This window comes from Anomaloglossus baeobatrachus, chromosome 5, assembly GCF_048569485.1.
Source record: "Anomaloglossus baeobatrachus isolate aAnoBae1 chromosome 5, aAnoBae1.hap1, whole genome shotgun sequence".
Taxonomy (NCBI): Eukaryota; Metazoa; Chordata; class Amphibia; order Anura; family Aromobatidae; genus Anomaloglossus; species Anomaloglossus baeobatrachus.
Window position 1 is genome coordinate 573,053,906 of NC_134357.1, and position 20,114 is coordinate 573,074,019.

Genomic DNA, 20,114 nt, shown 5'->3' on the forward strand with positions numbered 1-20,114 from the left:
CGGGGGGGGAGAAGAGAGCGAGCGGGGGGGGAGAAGAGAGCGAGCGGGGGGGGAGAAGAGAAGAGCGAGGGGGGGAGAAGAGAGAGAGAGGGGGGGAGAAGAGAGAGGGGGGGAGAAGAGAGAAGGGGGGAGAAGAGAGAGAGGGGGGGGAGAAGAGAGAGGGGGGGGAGAAGAGAGAGGGAGGGAGAAGAGAGCGAGGGGGGGGAGAAGAGAGAGGGGGGGAGAAGAGAGTGGGGAAAGAAGAGGGGGGGCAGAGGTGCTCTGTCACCAACTGTCTCCACTCTGTGACTTGTGGTGCAGGTAATACCAGCTATGTTTTACCAGCTGGTATAAAGCCCGAGATTCTTAATGTCAGGCCAAGTTTAACCTGGCCATTAAGAATCTCCAACAAAGGGTTTAAAAAAAAAAAAGACATCACACAGAGAAAAATACTTTATTAGAAATAAATACACAGACATAGTAGGGACTTCATGTTTATTACTCCCTCTCACCCCTCCACGATGGAGAGATTTCTGTACTGACCATGCCAGGAGAGGGCGAGGAAAAGAGAGCGAGCGGGGGGGGGAAGAGAGCGAGCGGGGGGGGGAGAAGAGAGCGAACGGGGGAGAAGAGGGAGAGGGGGGGAGAGAAGAGAGAGAGGGGGGAGAGAAGAGAGAGAGGGGGGAGAGAAGAGAGAGAGGGGGGAGAGAAGAGAGAGAGGGGGGAGAGAAGAGAGAGAGGGGGGAGGAGAGAGGGGGGGGGGGAGAAGAGAGCGAGAAGAGAGCGAGGGGGGGAGAAGAGAGCGAGGGGGGGAGGAGAGAGAGGGGGGGAGAAGAGAGAGAGAGGGGGGGAGAAGAGAGCGAGGGGGGGGAGAAGAGAGCGAGCGGGGGGGGAGAAGAGAGAGAGGGGGGGAAGAGAAGAGCGAGGGGGGGGAAAAGAGAGCGAGGGGGGGAAAAGAGAGCGAGGGGGGGAGAAGAGAGAGAGGGGGAGGAGAAGAGAGAGAGGGGGGGGAGAAGAGAGAGAGGGGGGGAGAAGAGAGAGAGGGGGGGGAAGAGAGAGGGGGGGAGAAGAGAGAGAGGGGGGGGAGAAGAGAGAGAGGGGGGGGAGAAGAGAGAGAGGGGGGGAGAAGAGAGAGGGGGGAGAAGAGAGAGAGGGGGGGAGAAGAGAGAGGGGGGGAGAAGAGAGAGAGGGGGGAGAAGAGAGAGACGGGGGGGAGAAGAGAGAGCGGGGGGGAGAAGAGAGCGAGCGGGGGGGAGAAGAGAGAGAGAGGGGGGGAGAAGAGAGAGGGGGGGGAGAAGAGAGCGAGGGGGGGAGAAGAGAAGAGCGAGGGGGGGAGAAGAGAAGAGCGAGGGGGGGGGAGAAGAGAGAGAGGGGGGGAGAAGAGAGAGAGGGGGGCAGAAGAGAGTGGGGAAAGAAGAGGGGGGGCAGAGGTGCTCTGTCACCAACTGTCTCCACTCTGTGACTTGTGGTGCAGGTGACAGAGTGCAGACAGTTGGTCCCATGCAGCAGGACAGATGGCAGAGCACAGCGGTGACATGCCTGTCAGTGTCTTGCTGCTGGGAGGAGCACACGATCACACTGCCCGACACCGGCCGCTCTCCTGACATCACAGCAGAGCGGGCGGGTGGAGAGTGTGAGCACATACTTACGTGCAGGGGGGGATTCAGCTGCAGAACCCCCCCTATACTGCACACTGGCGCCCCGTGCCTCACCATCTGCAGGACGCCGGCTCCACACTGACGTCCTCCGGATCCTCCCCTCGATGCTGAGCTGTGACGTGCGGTAGTCACCGCCCACAGCCCTGTCACTCAATCTGAGTGGCGCCGGCATCCTGTGACGTACCCGTCTTGTTTGAGAGCCCGGAAATGCCGGGACGTCAGAGGATGCCAGCGGCCACAGCTCCAGGGGGTCATGTGACAGGCACTGAGCGTGCAGCATAGCGCCGCTCAGTGCCAGAAATGGAAATACAAGCCAATGGAGAAAATACCTAGAATTGTAAGTAGAACTTCGACAGAAAATAAAAAAAATGGGTGAACCACCCCTTTAATAAGTTGAACCATTACATCTATAATGATTGTTGAGTAGTAGGTGGTGGAATTATTATACGTATATCCTGATAATTAAACACCTTTTACTTTAAATCATTTGCTCAATATAATTGGCTGAAATTTGGTATTTATCTGATACAACCAATGCAGAAGATATGGCACGCACAGCTGGTATAGATAGATGCAGCATATACAGCGAATACTAGGAAACAGACACGTGTTAACACACACAGCATAAGACTCAGCAAGCGGCGCGGTAACTGACAACTAGCAACGCCTATCTAAGGATAGACCACGTTGCCCAGGCACCTCCCATAGGGGGAGGTTGTCTTAAATACCTATTGCCTCATAGCCATAGGTTGTGAGAAACTTCCAGGTTAGATGCAGCCTGGCCCTTTAAGAATATATGAGCAGGAGCTGTTGTGAATGTCAGTTATGCTTTTGCTGCTGTGAGGCTCCCTCTTGTGGCCAGGAATGGTTTGGACACAGACCAGGTGTGTTGAGCAATGGGCGTTGCCATTGCTAACTCTCTGCCTATTTAAACCCTGGTCTGCTAGCAGGCAGGGCCGGATGTCAATTGTTGTTCAGTTTACCAGCCTTCTCATCCTGCTCCAGACCACATCTTCCCCAGATAAGTGCTTGGTTCTTTCTGATCTTGTTTTGTTCTTTTTGCTCTTTTCTGGGTTTGTCATTTACTGTGGTTATTGTCAGTTTTTTGCATGCAGGAATCTTCCCTCTCTGTTGCTTAGCTGTGAAGCTCCCTGCAGCTTTGTTTGGAGTATTACTCCTATAAGTCCATGTGTTTGTTGCTTCTTGAATTTGTAATGGTTCCTGCTTTCTGTTCATTGGTATGACAAGAGCACCTGATATAGGACGGAGTTCAGATCTAGTGATCTGAGGGCTTTTTGTACTATCAGGAATTTGGATTTTTGTAGGGTTTTTCTCTGGCCACCATCAGCCCCTTTTCTATCCTGTCCTATTTAGTCAGTGGGGGCCTCACCTTTGCTAATCCTATCATCCATCTGTGTATTGTGTTTTCCTATATCACCGCAATCTTTGAATGTGGGGGGGCTATATCTTTATGTTCTATTTCTGAGGCAGAGAGTTATTCATTTTTCCTTCCTTTAGGATAGCTAGTTTCTCCGGATGGGTTCGTGGTGCATAGGATATTAGTTCACCCCTCAGCTACTTCTAGTGTTGATGGTTAGTAAGGGGATGGCGGCCAGATTAGTTGCCAATGCTCTTGTCACCTTTTGCCAATGATTTATGGTTATCTTCCATGGTTCCGCATCATAACAGTACATCCGGCCAAAATTGTAAAGGGTACTCTTAAGAAGGAAAAAAAAAAAAAAGTCTGCTGAAAAAATTTTTTTTGGTGTTTTTTCCTTTTTTTTTCTTTGGGTTCCGTGGAAGATTTCTTTTTCCTAGCATGGATGAATTGGGTGAGCGTGTTGCTCATTTTGATGCTAAGGATCGTCGTATAGAGTCTTATCTTGCATAGACTCCCCTTGCAGAGCCTAAGATTCCCGTTCCTGAATTTTTTTCGGGAGATAGGTCGAGATTTTTGAGCTTCAAAAATAATTGTAAATTATTTTTTGACCTGAGCCCTCAGTCCTCAGGGACTCCCGTACAGCAGGTTATGATTGTCGTCATCTCCCTACTGCATGGTGACCCTCAGGACTGGGCCTTCTCTTTGGCATCTGAGGATCCGATTCTCAGTGATGTGGACTCCTTTTTTCAGGCCGTGGGATTATTATATGACGAACCCAATGTTGTGGACCAAGCAGAATAGGTCTTGTTGTCCTTAACTCAGGGTCTGGATTCTGCAGAAACGTTTTGTCAGAAATTTCTAAAGTGGGCGGTCCTTACCAAATGGAATGATGACGCACTTGCGGCTCTTTTTCGGAAGGTTATTGCTGATAATGTGAAGGATGTAATGGTGGGATTCCCCGTCCCTTCTGGTCTTGATGCCTCTATCACCGTAGCCATTCAGATCGATAGGCGGTTACGTGAGCGCAGGAAGATACCTACGGATTTTGTGCCCGTGGAACAGCCTTTGGAGCCTATGGTGTGTGATAGGGTCCTCTCTAATGCTGGTCGGCAGGGGTTCAGACGGAAGAATATACTGTGCTTCTATTGTGGAGACGCTTCTCATAATATCTCTGTCTGCCCTAAACATGAAAGGAGATTGGCTAGTTCTGTTACTGTGGGTTCTTTGCAACCAAAGTTTCTTTTGTCTGTCACACTGATTTGCTCATTGTCTTCATTTTGTTCACTGGCCTTTGTGGACTCATGGGCAGCACTCAATTTGATGGATTTTGGGTTTGCTAGGGATTGTGGTTTCCCCTTGGTTCCTTTGCAAACTCCTATTCCTTTAAGGGGCATTGATGCTACCCCTTTGGCAGAAAATAAACCCCAATTTTGGACCCAGGTGCCTATGAGAATAGCACTGGCGCATCAGGAAACTTGTACATTTTTAGTATTGCATAATCTACAAAATACTTTGGTACTAGGATTTCCGTGGTTGCAGACCCATAATCCAGTTCTTGACTGGAGATCCTTGTCGGTAGCTAGTTGGGGTTGTCAAAGTGTGCATCAGGACCTTTCCGTGTCATCCACGTCTGCTCAGCCAGTTAATGTTCTGGCCTTCTTGTCTGATTTCCGTGATGTATTTAATGACCAGGAATCTGATTCTCTGCCCCCACATCGGGACTATGACTGTGCCATTGAGTTGGTGCCCGGTTGTAAATTTCCCAAGGGGCGGATTTTCAACTTGTTTGTGCCCGAACATGATGCCATGCAGTCATACATCAGGGAATCATTGGAGAAGGGGCACATTCGGCCCTCATTTTCTCCTTTGGGTGCTGGCTTTTTCTTTGTTGCTAAGAAAGATGGGTCGTTGAGACCTTGTACTGATTATCGCCTTCTTAATAAAATCCCGGTCAAATATCAGTACCCTTTGCCTCTGATGTCTGATCTTTTCTCTAGAGTGCAGAGTGCCAAATGGTTTATGAAACTGGATCTTAAGGGTGCGTATATTCTCATCCGTATTAAGTAGGGTGATGAATGGAAGACGGCTTTTAATACTCCTGAGGGGCATTTTGAGTACCTAGTAATGCCTTTTGGGTTCACTAATGCCCCCTCCGTCTTCCAGGCCTTCATGAATGATATTTTTTGGGACTTTATTGGTAAATTTTTGATTGTCTATTTGGATGACATCTTGATTTTTTCTGATGATTGGGACTCTCATGTTGGAAAAGTACGGGCTGTTTTTCAGATACTTCAGGATAATGCACTGCACGTTAAGCGGTCAAAGTGCCTCTTTGGAGCAGGGCTGTGGAGTCGGAGTCGGTATAAAATGCACCGACTCCGACTCCTAAAATATATAATAAATTGGGGATAGTAGTGCAATGCAGAATGTGCTGAATATTTTACTAAATAATAACATTTAGTATAATGCTTATATTTAAGTGAAAAATGTATTGTAGTACAATGTGAACATTAGACATTTAATTATTTTTATGATACAATGATCAAGATATTTAGATAGAACATAAAATATATTTATTGGAATACAACTTTAGAACACATACTAATAAATTGTAAATATGTAATACAATATACACACGAGGGGCGATCCAAAAGTAATGATAATCGGTTATTTCTATTGCACACAGAAATTAAAATAAAATGTTTTCTTCACTCTTAGGTACCCACTAGCCCAGGAAACAAAAATCACTTAAATAGGCCACGATTCCCGGGAGCTACATTCATTTGAATATGAACTGCCGAGGAGTGAACATCAAAATGGAAAAAAACGAGCTCAGAGCTGTCATCAAATACCTCTGCTTGAAAAAAAATGACTACCAAAGACATACACAGTGACTTGGTGGAAACATTGGGGGACTCTTCTCCTCCATATTCCACAGTTGCACGCTGGGCCAAGGAATTTAAGCTGGGAAGAATATCGACGGAAGATGAACATCGTGAAGGACGCCCATCCACGTCCCTCAATGAAGAAAACGTGAAAAAAGTTGAACAAGTTGTATTGGCAGATCGAAGAGTGACTATCAGGCATGTAGCTGAGGTCACAGGGATCTCATATGGCAGTATTCAAAGAATCCTTGCAAAAGAATTACATATGAGAAAGGTCTCCGTGCGTTGGGTGCCAAAAATGTTAATCCACGAGCAAAAGAAGAAATTAGTTGACATTTCAATAGCAAATCTCGAAAAGTTCAAAGCAGACAAGGAGAGTTTTTTGTCACGTTTTTTGACCATGGACGAGACCTGGATCCACCACTTTGATCCTGAAACTAAACAACAATCGATGACATGGAAACGAGACGACGAACTGACACCGAAGAAATTCAAAGTGTCAAGTTGAGCAGGGAAGGTTATGGCATCCATTTTTTGGGACGCTGAAGGAATTATTATGGTGGACTATTTGGAGAAGGGAGCCACTATTACGGGCTCCTACTACGCAGAACAAATAAGAAGATTGCGGGAGGCTATCAAGGAGAAAAGGCGCTGCAAACTGCGGGCTGGAGTGCTGTTTCACCAAGATAATGCGCCGGCTCACAAAGCTGCAGTTGCCATGGCAACCATTCAAGAAGCGGGCTTTGAACTGGTGGAACACCCCCCCTATTCACCAGATCTAGCCCCCAGTGACTTCTTTCTCTTTCCTCGCCTCAAGGAACACCTCCGAGGCAAGAAATTTGACGACAATAGCGACGTGATAACCGCTGTTGGGGATTTTTTTGAGGGTCAAGATCAAGATTTTTTTTCAAAGGGAATTCTAAGTTTAGAAAAGAGATGGACTAAATGTATAGACTTGTTAGGAGACTATGTAGAAAAATATATATATTATTTTTAATATAGTCATTGTGTTTATTATTGATTATCATTACTTTTGGATCGCCCCTCGTATATACACACACAAGATATATATGTAATCTACTGTATATTACATAGTGTATTACATATTTACAATTTATTACAGTTTTTTGTGTTCTAAAGTTGTATTCCAATAAATATATTTTATGTTCTATCCAAATATCTTGATTATTGTATCATAAAAATTATTAAATGTCTGATGTTCACATACACATGTTCATGTACTACAATAAATTTTTCACCTAACTATAAGCAATATATGTAGGAGTCGGCGTCGGTGCAAGAGAAATTGAGGAGTTGGAGTCGAAGGTTTGGCTTACTGACTCCACAGCCCTGCTTTGGGGTGCAAAGGATTTCCTTTTTGGAATTCATCTTGTCTCCCTCCGCTATCGAAATGGACCCGGTTAAGGTTCAGGCTATTTACGACTGGGTGCAACCGACTTCTCTGAAATCTCTGCAGCAATTTTTGGGGTTTGCGAATTTTTACCGTAAATTTATAGCCAATTTTTCTGCCATTGTCAAACCTCTGACAAATTTGACCAAGAAGGGAGCTGATGCTGAGAATTGGACCCCGGAAGCAATTGTGGCCTTCCAGGAGCTTAAAAGGCGATTCACTTCTGCCCCAGTCCTGCAGCAACCTGATGTGTCTCGCCCATTTCAAGTTGAGGTCAATGCCTCAGAGATCGGAGCAGGAGCTGTTCTGTCTCAACAAGACTCTATTTCAGGTAAACTTAAGCCCTGTGCATTTTTCTCTCGGAAGTTTGCTCCTTCTAAACGGAATTATGATGTGGGCAACTGGGAGTTATTGGCTATGAAGTGGGCATTTGAAGAATGGAGACATTGGTTGGAGGGGGCTAGACATCAAGTTATGGTGCTTACGGACCACAAGAATGTTGCCTATCTGGAATCTGCCAAGAGGTTGAATCCTTGGCAGGCCAAGTGAGCTTTGTTTTTTACCCGGTTCAATTTTGTGGTCTCTTTTTTGCCAGGCACCAAGAATGTTAAGGCCGATGCCCTTTCCAGGAGTTTCTGTGCTGACTCTTTGGAGGTTGTCGAGCAGTCTCCTATCCTGAATGATGGTGTAGTTCTCTCAGCCATTTCGCCTGATCTGCGGTTGGCACTGGTGGAATTTCAGGGGGATAAACCTGAGAGATGTCCTGCGGGGAAACTGTTTGTCCCCGACCAATGGAGAGACCGAGTAGTCTCTGAGATTCATTGCTCGGTTTTGGCGGGTTATCCTGGCATTTTTGGTACTCGGGATCTTGTGAGCCGCTCTTTTTGGTGGCCTTCCCTGTCCCGGGATATCCGTAGTTTTGTGTAGTCGTGTGGAGTTTGTTCTAGGTCCAAACCCTGTTGTTCACGTTCTAGTGGGCTATTATTGCCTTTGCCGGTACCTAAGAGACCTTGGACGCACATCTCTATGGATTTTATTTCAGAGCTTCCAGTCTCTCAGAGAATGACTGTGATTTGATCTGTGATAGATTCTCCAAGATGGCCCACTTGGTTCCACTGTCTAAATTGCCATCTTCATCAGAGTCGGTGCCTTTGTTTTTCCAACATGTTGTTCATTTGCATGGTATTCCCGAAAACGTTTCTGACACAGGAGTGTTTTGTTCCAAATTGGGTGTTCAGCTGTCTTTCTCCTCGGCGTTTCATCCTCAGACCAACGGTCAGACTGAAAGAGCTAACCAGACCCTGGAGACCTATTTACGGTGTTTTGTTTCTGCGGATCAGGATGACTGGGTTTCGGTTTTGCCTTTGGCTGAATTTGCCCTTAACAATAGAGCTAGCTCTACCACATTGGTGTCCCCATTTTTCTGCAATTTTGGGTATCACCCCAGGTTCCTCTCGGGGCAGCTTGAGGCATCTGACTGTCCTGGGGTGGATTCTCTGGTAAACAGAATGCAGCAGATTTGGGGGCAGGTAGTGGATAAATTGTTTCAATTCCAAGAAACTACCCAAAAGTTTGCCAACCGGCGTCGGACTGTTGGTCCCCGGTTTAAAGTGGGGGACATGGTGTGGTAGTCCTCTAAAAATATTCCTATGAGAGTTCCATCTCCTAAATTTAAGCCCAGATTTATTGGACCTTATAAGATTTCGGAGATTATCAACTCTATATCTTTCCGTTTGGCTCTGCCTGCGTCATTTAAGATTCACAATGTCTTCCATAAGTTCTTGTTCAAGAGACATGTGGAGCCAACAGTTGTTGCAGCAGCGCCTCCTGACCCTGTTTTCGTACAAGGGGATCTGGAGTATGAGGTTGAAAAAATTCTGGATTCCTGTCGCAGTAGGCGGAGGCTTCAGTACCTTGTGAAATGGAAGGGTTATGGGCAGGAGGATAACTCTTGGGTTGTGGCTTCTGACATTCATGCGGACAGGTTGGTTCACGCCTTCCATCATGCTCATCCTGAGCGACCTGGTGGCGTTGGTGAGGGTTCGGTGACCCCTCCTCGAGGGGGGGTACTGTTGTGAATGTCAGTTATGCTTTTGCTGCTCTGAGGCTCCCTCTTGTGGCCAGGAATGGTTTGGACACAGACCAGGTATGTGTAGCAATGGGCGTTGCCATTGCTAACTCTCTGCCTATTTAAACCCTGGTCTGCTAGCAGGCTGGGCCGGATGTCAATTGTTGTTCAGTTTACCAGCCTTCTCATCCTGCTCCAGACCACATCTTCCCCAGATAAGTGCTTGGTTCTTTCTGATCTTGTTTTGTTCTTTTTGCTGTGGTTATTGTCAGTTTTTTGCATGCAGGAATCTTCCATCTCTGTTGCCTAGCTGGGAAGCTCCCTGCAGCTTTGTTTGAAGTATTACTCCTATAAGTCCGTGTGTTTGTTGCTTCTTGAATTTGTAATGGTTCCTGCTTTCTGTTCATTGGTATGACAAGAGCACCTGATACATGACGGAGTTCAGATCCAGTGATCTGAGGGCTTTTTGTACTTTCTCTTCCCCCTGTACAAGTCTGTCTACTGTAGAAAAAACAAAAATAGCCAGCACTAAATGTGCACTACTGCACTAAAAATTCCAAACTGTAGTTATTAAAATTTGAGATTTTTGGCAAACAATTGCAATTTCTTGAGCTGCCCTGTCACTACATAGCAAATCTAATTGGGGCAGTCCTACTCTAAATTAGTTTTTATTAAAATGTGCCATACGGCCTCATATATGAAAAAGTATAACTGCTCTTAGCAGCACTTACAGTACCTGGTGCTTTTCAGTCCCGCACCAGTGACTGAATTATGGCTGTGGGCAGCACAGGCCCAAGAAAATGCTGCTTGAAGTAAATAGCCTGTGGACAGGGCTTGATGACTGAATGTGAACAGCCACCAATTGCCAAAATCAAGACAGGTGAAATACAGCCCAAATTGGGGTGCACGGCAAGGTGGGGGGTTGTTTTTCTTCATTGAATTGGTTGGTGGCTGACCCCCACCTTGCCATATGTAATAAGACACCAGTGACAATGTAGAACAGATACAATATCTCAGTAAAAGAATGTAAAGCCAATATAGGCTAAAACCCTAGTATAGTAATATCAGATTGTGGTCTGCCATCTAGTGCACTGTCCTTGTATTAAATCCTATATCCTATTTGTTTTGTATTTCACAATAAAGATTATATGTTTTACCTTTTTATCTTGGTTCAGATTTTTGTGAATTGGTTTTACTGTAGTTGTTAATAGGTTGAACCATTACATCCATAATGATTGCTGAGTAGTAGGTGGTGGAATTATTATACGTACATCCTGATATTTAAACACCTTTTACTTTAAATCATTTGCTCAATATAATTGGCTGAAATTTGGTATTTATCTGATACAACAGATAATGGCGTTGCCATTGCTAACTCTCTGCCTATTTAAACCCTGGTCTGCTAGCAGGCAGGGTCGGATGTCAATTGTTGTTCAATTTACCAGCCTTCTCATCCTGCTCCAGACCACATCTTCCCCAGATAAGTGCTTGGTTCTTTCTGATCTTGTTTTGTTCTTTTTGCTCTTTTCTGGGTTTGTCATTTACGGTTATTGTCAGTTTTTTGCATGCAGGAATCTTCCCTCTCTGTTGCTTAGCTGTGAAGCTCCCTGCAGCTTTGTTTGGAGTAATACTACTATAAGTCCATGTGTTTGTTGCTTCTTGAATTTGTATTGGTTCCTGCTTTCTGTTCATTGGTATGACATGAGCACCTGATATAGGACGGAGTTCAGATCCAGTGATCTGAGGGCTTTTTGTACAATCAGGTTGTTGGATTTTTGCAGGGATTTTCTCTGGCCACCATCAGCCCCTTTTCTATCCTGTCCTATTTAGTCAGTGGGGGCCTCACCTTTGCTAATCCTATCATCCATCTGTGTATTGTGTTTTTCTATATCACCGCAATCTTTGAATGTGGGGGGGCTATATCTTTATGTTCTATTTCTGAGGCAGAGAGTTATTCATCTTTCCTTCCTTTAGGATAGCTAGTTTCTCCGGCTGGGTTCGCGGTGCATAGGATATTAGTTGACCCCTCAGCTAGTTCTAGTGTTGATGATTAGTAAGGGGATGGCGGCCAGATTAGTTGCCAATGCTCTTGTCACCTTTTGCCAATGATTTATGGTTATCTTCCATGCTTCCGGATCATAACAATGAGCTAAGCGCACTCCCAGGAGACCTGTACCAGCAGTTAACAGCGTTACAAGCTATTATATACAAATTTAAATATATAATTTATAAATTATTAAAAATAATTTTTATTCTTGACAGATGGCTGTACCAGGAGATTAGAGGCACAACTGACATCTTCAATTTTTAAATTAGATGACCTTGATATCACACAAGATATAACTGAAGTGAATGCCTCTATTCCAGATATATCATCTTCCCTTTACAGCAAAGATTTATCATCTAATTTTATTAAACAAGTCCTACCTTCTGATTCATCACAGACTATTAAGAAAAATGAATGTCACAAAAGTAGCACAAAAAATCAAAGTGTTCTTACAGCAAATAAGCTATTTTCAACTTCAGAATATCAAAAAATTAATAAAAACATTCACACAGAGGAGAAAAAATATACTTCAGAATCAGGTAGTTACCAGAGCACTCAAACAGTGGAGAAGCCATTTTCATGTCCAGAATGTGGGAAATGTTTTAACCAAAAATTCAATCTTATTACTCATCAGAGAAGTCATACCGGAGACAAGCCATATTCATGTTCAGAATGTGGGAAATGTTTTGCACAAAAATCATCTCTTATTATACATCAAAGATCTCATACAGGGGAGAAGCCATATTCATGTTCAGAATGTGGGAGATGTTTTAACCGAAAATCACAACTTGTTACACATCAGAGAACTCACACAGGGGAGAAACCTTTTTCATGTTCAGAATGTGTGAGATGTTTTAACCGAAAATCACAACTTGATACACACCAGAGAACTCATACAGGAGAGAAGCGATATTCATGTTCAGAATGTGGGAAATGTTTTCCAGATAAATCAAATATGGTTGACCATCAGAGAACTCACACAGGGGAGAAGCCTTTTTCATGTGCAGAATGTGGGAAATGTTTTAAACAAAAATCATATGTTATTATCCATCAAAGAACTCACACAGGGGAGAAGCCATATTCATGTTCAGAATGTGGGAGATGTTTTAACCGAAAATCACAACTTGTTATACACCAGAGAACTCATACAGGAAAGAAGCCATATACATGTTCAGAATGTGGGAAATGTTTTCCAGATAAATCAAATATGGTTGACCATCAGAGAACTCACACAGGGGAGAAGCCTTTTTCATGTGCAGAATGTGGGAAATGTTTTAAACAAAAATCATATGTTATTATCCATCAAAGAACTCACACAGGGGAGAAGCCATATTCATGTTCAGAATGTGGGAGATGTTTTAACCGAAAATCACAACTTGTTATACACCAGAGAACTCATACAGGAAAGAAGCCATATACATGTTCAGAATGTGGGAAATGTTTTAACCAAAAACTATATGTTATTATACATCAAAGAACTCACACAGGGGAGAAGCCTTTTTCATGTTCAGAATGTGGGAAATGTTTTGCTCATCAATTATATCTTGTTAATCATCAGAAAACTCACACAGAGGAGAAGCCTTTTTCATGTTCAGAATGTGAGAGATGTTTTAACCGAAAATCACAACTTGTTACACATCAGAGAACTCACACAGGGGAAAAGCCTTTTTCATGTTCAGAATGTGGAAAATGTTTTGCAGCTCAATTATATCTTGTTAATCATCAGAGAACTCACACAGGGGAGAAGCCTTTTTTATGTTCAGAATGTGGGATTTTTTTTTCAGATCAATCAAATCTTGCTAGACATCAGAGAACTCACACAGGGGAGAAGCCTTTTTCATGTTCAGAATGTGTGAGATGTTTTAGCCAAAAATCAATTCTTGCAAAACATCAAAGCATTCACACAGAGAAGAAACCCTTAACATGTTTAGAATGATGGAAACATTTTACACACAAATGGATTTTTTTTAAACATCATAAATCTTTCAAGTGTAGAAGTCATTATCATACCTAGAATGTGAGAAATGCTTTACTTGAAAATTATAATTTGTTAACCACTAAGAAAAATTCACATGGGCTACTCAAAGCCTTGTGGAAGTAGAGTTAATTAAACCATCTAATGCAATTTTTGACCTCCCTGCTATCTCCTCTTCTTTGTATTAGTGGAGGAAGTGGGATGAAGAGAATCTCTCATATGTTTTATTGGATATTTCTATTAGATCCTTAGAAACCCATATCCCTTATTTAAGCTTTGTTAATTGGTAAAAGAGTGTCAGTACTAAATTTGCAGCTATTTATAGAGAGTCTCAGTTAATGTCCTTTTTGGAGATGGTTGAGAAATTTCGATTACATCAAAACTGTCTTTATCAATACCTCCAAGTGAGACATCTCCTTAGTACAGGATCTGACATTGGGTACAATTCACCTGCTCTCTCTCTACTTAGACTTTTTCAAAAGGGAATATAATATTAAAGGGGTCTCAATTTGATATAGTTTTTTTTTTAAACGCCCTGTTGGAAGATGTGAAGTTGTCATACATGATAAAATGGGAGCAATAGGTATCTTTCACATTCTTCGCTCAACAATGGTGGGCCGCCTCGGACTTATAGGACCTCAGCTTGTATAAATCACCTAGGACAAATTATATAAATTCATACAAGGTAGCATCTGTGTCCAGGTAAATTGGCTCACATTATCACTGATTATTCCCCTTCCTATTGGAAAGGCCGTCTTCAGAAAGGCACGCTGGGGCATGTATGGTGGTCCGATCCTAAAGTTATGGTATTTTGGGAGCAGGTGTTTCATCTAATTTCATCTGTAACTGGTCTTCATTTAAAAATGGAACCTCCACTGGCAATCCTGAATATAGGACTTGATAACGTCTCTGAAAATGTGAACTGTTTTTGCTGATATACTTACCTCGGCCAGACGAGTTCCCTCGGTTGAGGAGCTTGTCAGGAAGATTAATCCTCATTTATTATAAATTTACACTTGTCCATAATAGAGACAAGAAAATGAATTCAGAAAAATTTGGGTATTTTCTTCATGTGCTATTTGTCCTATAGCAGTATATTCTGTATGTATTTTTATTATAGATTCCTATGTATAGAATTGACCGGATTGGTGTTCTTCCCCATCCCCCCTCCCCTATTTTTTTAGTTACTTATTTTTTTATCTTCTGTCCCTTATTTTGCTTTGTTGTGATTGTTAATATTATCTTAATGTTACACTGATTGTGATATGTATTGATTGGTATGTGAAAAAATGAAATAAAATATGTTGTAAAAAAATAAATGGAAAGCACATTAGAAGTTACATTAGAATTATAACATATACAGTTACTAATAGACGTCTGTTTTCTAATAATCTAATAAAAAACAATATTCAATGTGCATTAAGCATTTAACATTGTTATATATTTATATATTCACTATAAGGACAGGAGTATTACAACCCTCCCCCCAAAATACCCAACATTACTCCTCCCTCTTCTTCCTAACTCCCAATCTCAGCGATCTGCCATTCAGTTACTTTCAGCGCACAATCTCCATGTCTGATCAATGTCTGTAACTTCTCTATACTACAATAATAAACATGTTCATATTACAAATTCTATTTCCATCTACGATCCATTCCTTCTTTGTGGGAACATCTGCTGTGATCAAGTTTGACAAAGTAATAACTGTTGTTTATACAGAGACGTTATGTACAGAAATATTAGGGCTACAGCGACATCACATATGTTATACAGAAGAATAGCGCTGTCTCTATAGCTCTTTATACAATGACATAGATCAGACAAGCTCCTCATATTTAGGCAGTTTCTATTTTACTCTGATGCTTTTTCCATGAATAAGATCAGTGAGTCTCATTAGTAGAGAAGCTCCAGGGACAAAAACCCCATCTTGTACTGACACACTGGAAGCCTGAAGTCTCCAGCCCCGGGGCACAGATTCTCTCATTTTTGGCTCCAGCGTTTCCTTTAGAAAAAATCCCCTTCTCATACCGTCCTGTAGTAATGACTTTGTTAATCGCGTTTTGTCGGAGGGTCGTCTGAATCCATCTAAATGTTATCAATTTATGTGTAAGAAACAATAATCGTCCTACCGCAGATTTCCCTCGTGTGTCCAGTGTCAGTTCTTCTATATTCCCTTATATAAAACCTTGGTGTCTCCGGACAAACCTGCTAATTAGGATTTTACAATCGTAATATATGTAATTACTTAACGGTAATGTGTTTTTTCCGAACCCAGGACGGCACCACGAGAGAGGATCCGCCTCTGAAGGACAGGAAACCTTCAGGTTAAAAAGGGGCGGTCCTCTCGACACCTCAGTTTGATTACAGAGCATGAGAGGACCTCCAAAAAAAACAACAGGTAAGTATAAGGCCACCACCAGAAAAAATGTGGAAGAAGGAAGAAAGGAAGGTGAACCAACCAACAACCCCTAGTGCAGAGTGGGAATATAAGGGTGCCGTCATGGGTTCGGAAAAAACACATTACCGGTAAGAAATTACATATTTTTCCCTCACCCTATGACGGCACCACGAGAGAATTACAGTGAAAGGAAAAATTAGGGAGGGACCACAGCCTGTAGAACACGCCTCCCAAAAGGTGAGGTCGGAGAAGGAAAGATCCAACCTATAATGCTTATAAAAGGTAGAGGGTGATGACCATGTGGCAGCTTTACAGATTTGAGCAATGGAAACATCTGCCCGTTCTGCCCAAGAAGATGCTACAGCCCACGTGGAATGTGCCTTCAGACCCACCGGAACGGCAGCACCCCTAGCCGTGTAAGCTAATGCAATGGCATCCCTAATCCACCTGGCCAGCGTGGATTTGGAACTCTTAACCCCCTTTTGAGGCCCCTGGAAAGAGACAGAGACATGTCCTTCCTCCAGGAACTGGTGACAAGAAGATACTGGATGAGACAATGACGTACATCCAGACAATGCCAACGCCTTTCCTCCGCACGCGTTGGGTTAGTGCAAAAGGATGGCAACACAATCTCCTGGGACGTATGAAACCGAGAAACTACCTTGGGGAGGTACGCAGGGTCAGGGTGCAACACTACCCTATCGTCTAGTATTTGAGTGTAAGGAGGGTCAGTAGAAAGGGCCTGAATGTCGCTAATCCTACGGGCCGAGGTAAGGGCTACCAAGAGGACCGTCTTAAGGGAAAGACATTTAACAGAGATGGAGTCAATGGGCTCGAACGGAGGATCCGTCAGGGCCGCCAAAACCAGGTTAAGGTCCCAAGGGGGAAGGGAGACTACCCGTTTAGGACGCTGGCGTGAACTAGCCCTGATAAACCGAGCCACCCAGGGGTTCCCCGCGACATCATAATTGTAGAGTGCTGCTAATGCGGAGATCTGGACCTTGAGTGTGCTAACTGCCAACCCCTTGTCCAACCCACACTGCAGGAATTCCAGGATGGGACCGATGGGAACCTCCCCGGTCACACTAGCACCTGAGGAAGATAAGAACTTTCTCCAAGTCCTACAGTAGATCTTGGTAGTCACTGGTTTTCTACAACCTAACAGGGTGGAAACTAAATTGAGGGAAAACCCCTTACTGATCAGTAACGCCCTCTCAAATTCCATGCCGTCAGGTGCAATTTGACTGTCGGAGAATGGCACACTGGTCCCTGGGACAGGAGATTCGGAAGTTCCGGGAGGACCCACGGGTCGGTCAGGGACATCCGAACCTGCCAAAAAAACCATGGTCGCTTTGCCAGAAGGGAGCAATCAGAAGGACTCTGGCCCCATCGTCCCTGATTTTCTTCAGGACCGAGGGGAGAAGGACCAGCAGGGGGAATGCATATGCTAGGGGAAAGTCCCACGGAATTGACAGGGCATCCACAGCATACGGAAGTTCCTTGGGATTGAGAGAGCAGAACTGAGGAACCTTACTATTCTGTTTGGTGGAAAAAAGGTTGATGACTGGAACCCCCCACCTGGCCGTGATGAGGTTGAAGACTGATGGGTTGAGTGCCCACTCCCCCTGGCGCAGGCGAGTGCGACTCAGAAAATCCGCTGTGAGGTTGTCTTTCCCCCTGATGTAAACAGCAGTGAGGGACAGAAGGTGAGTTTCTGCTAGTAACAGAATCCTGTCGGCAATCATCATAAGGGACCTGGATGTTGTGCCCCCCTGATGGTTCAGATAAGCCACCGTCACCTGATTGTTCGACAACACCCGGGTATGGTGACCGGTCAGTGAAGGGAGAAGTACAGTCAGTGCCCGTTCCACAGCCAGCAGCTCTTTGATATTGGAGGAGGAAGCTGCCTCCCTGGGTGACCAGAGACCTTGAATAGGACGGTCCAGCAGGTGAGCCCCCCATTCGGACACACTGGCATCTGTGGTCACAATTCGGGACACAGGGACAGACCATGGGACTCCCCTTGTGAGGTGCGCAGGAACCAGCCAACCAGTGAAGGGAGGCGACGGAGCTGGAGCTCAGAGTAATCCGATCATTCAACCTGTCCCCCAGAAACGACTGATGTTCCAAAATGTCCCACTGGAGGGCTCTGGTATGTCTTTGAGCCCATAAAACTGCGGGGAGAGTAGAGGTCAGGGAGCCCAGAAGAGACATAGCCCGTCGCAGGGACTTGTGCAGAACCACCACCGCCTGCTGCACCAGAGCGCGAATCTTCTCCACTTTGGAAGGTGGGAGACGACATTCCTGTAGGAGAGAGTCCAAAGTAAGTCCCAAAAAGACTTGCACCATGGCTGGAAGCAACCATGATTTCTCCCTGTTCAAAATTCAGCCTAGACCTTCCAGCTTTGAGCAGACAGTCTGAAGGACGGCAGTACAATGATTCGCCAAATCCTCCACCACGAGGAAGTCGTCGAGATATGGGATAATGAGAATTCTGTCTTCCCGCAGGTGGGCAGTGATTTCCAGAACAAGCTTCGTGAAGATTCGGGGCGCAATTGCCAGGCCGAACGGTAAGGCCCTGAACTGTAGATGACGCACCGACCCGTCGACCATCACCACCAGCCTGAAATATTTCTAGAAGGGAGGATCGATGGGGACATGATAATACGCGTCCTTCAGATCCAGGACAGCCATATGACAACTCGGGTAGAGAGACTTGATCGTGGACTTCATCGATTCCATCTTGAAGGACAATATTTGCAGGTGGCTGTTCAGACCTTTGAGGTTTATGATGACCCGAAAGGAGCCGTCCGGTTTCCCGACCAGAAAAAGAGGGGAGTAAAACCACTCTCCCCTTTCTGCCAATGGGACGTCAGTCAGGACCGCCCGGCGCAATAGGGACTTCACTTCCCCCTCCAAGGCATGTTGTTCGATCGGGAACGTCCTCGGGGATGTCTGGCGCCTGGGAGGAACACTGCGGAATGGAAATGTCAGACCTGATCGGATGATATTGAGAATCCACGGACTCGAAGAAATACAGTTAGGTCCAGAAATATTTGGACAGTGACACAATTTTCGCGAGTTGGGCTCTGCATGCCACCACATTGGATTTGAAATGAAACCTCTACAACAGAATTCAAGTGCAGATTGTAACGTTTAATTTGAAGTTTTGAACAAAAATATCTGATAGAAATTGTAGGAATTGTACACATTTCTTTACAAACACTCCACATTTTAGGAGGTCAAAAGTAATTGGACAAATAAACCAAACCCAAACAAAATATTTTTATTTTCAATATTTTGTTGCGAATCCTTTGGAGGCAATCACTGCCTTAAGTCTGGAACCCATGGACATCACCAAACGCTGGGTTTCCTCCTTCTTAATGCTTTGCCAGGCCTTTACAGCCGCAGTCTTCAGGTCTTGCTTGTTTGTGGGTCTTTCCGTCTTAAGTCTGGATTTGAGCAAGTGAAATGCATGCTCAATTGGGTTAAGATCTGGTGATTGACTTGGCCATTGCAGAATGTTCCACTTTTTTGCACTCATGAACTCCTGGGTAGCTTTGGCTGTATGCTTGGGGTCATTGTCCATCTGTACTATGAAGCGCCGTCCGATCAACTTTGCGGCATTTGGCTGAATCTGGGCTGAAAGTATATCCCGGTACACTTCAGAATTCATCCGGCTACTCTTGTCTGCTGTTATGTCATCAATAAACACAAGTGACCCAGTGCCATTGAAAGCCATGCATGCCCATTCCATCACGTTGCCTCCACCATGTTTTACAGAGGATGTGGTGTGCCTTGGATCATGTGCCGTTCCCTTTCTTCTCCAAACTTTTTTCTTCCCATCATTCTGGTACAGGTTGATCTTGGTCTCATCTGTCCATAGAATACTTTTCCAGAACTGAGCTGGCTTCATGAGGTGTTTTTCAGCAAATTTAACTCTGGCCTGTCTATTTTTGGAATTGATGAATGGTTTGCATCTAGATGTGAACCCTTTGTATTTACTTTCATGGAGTCTTCTCTTTACTGTTGACTTAGAGACAGATACACCTACATCACTGAGAGTGTTCTGGACTTCAGTTGATGTTGTGAACGGGTTCTTCTTCACCAAAGAAAGTATGCGGCGATCATCCACCACTGTTGTCATCCGTGGACGCCCAGGCCTTTTTGAGTTCCCAAGCTCACCAGTCAATTCCTTTTTTCTCAGAATGTACCCGACTGTTGATTTTGCTACTCCAAGCATGTCTGCTATCTCTCTGATGGATTTTTTCTTTTATTTCAGCCTCAGGATGTTCTGCTTCACCTCAAT

The 20,114-nt window shown here is 44.4% G+C and overlaps 1 protein-coding gene across 1 annotated transcript in view; it reads left to right on the forward strand.

Moving 5' to 3' along the window:
- LOC142312419 (uncharacterized) overlaps positions 1-15,014 on the forward strand; it is a gene marked incomplete at its 5' end in the record, with an annotated part of 43,421 nt that extends 28,407 nt beyond the window's left edge. The window contains one exon of the mRNA XM_075351359.1: positions 11,645-15,014. Coding sequence (XP_075207474.1) covers positions 11,645-13,365 — 1,721 coding nt within the window. The remainder of the gene's footprint in view (positions 1-11,644) is intronic.
- Positions 15,015-20,114: the final 5,100 nt, after the last annotated feature.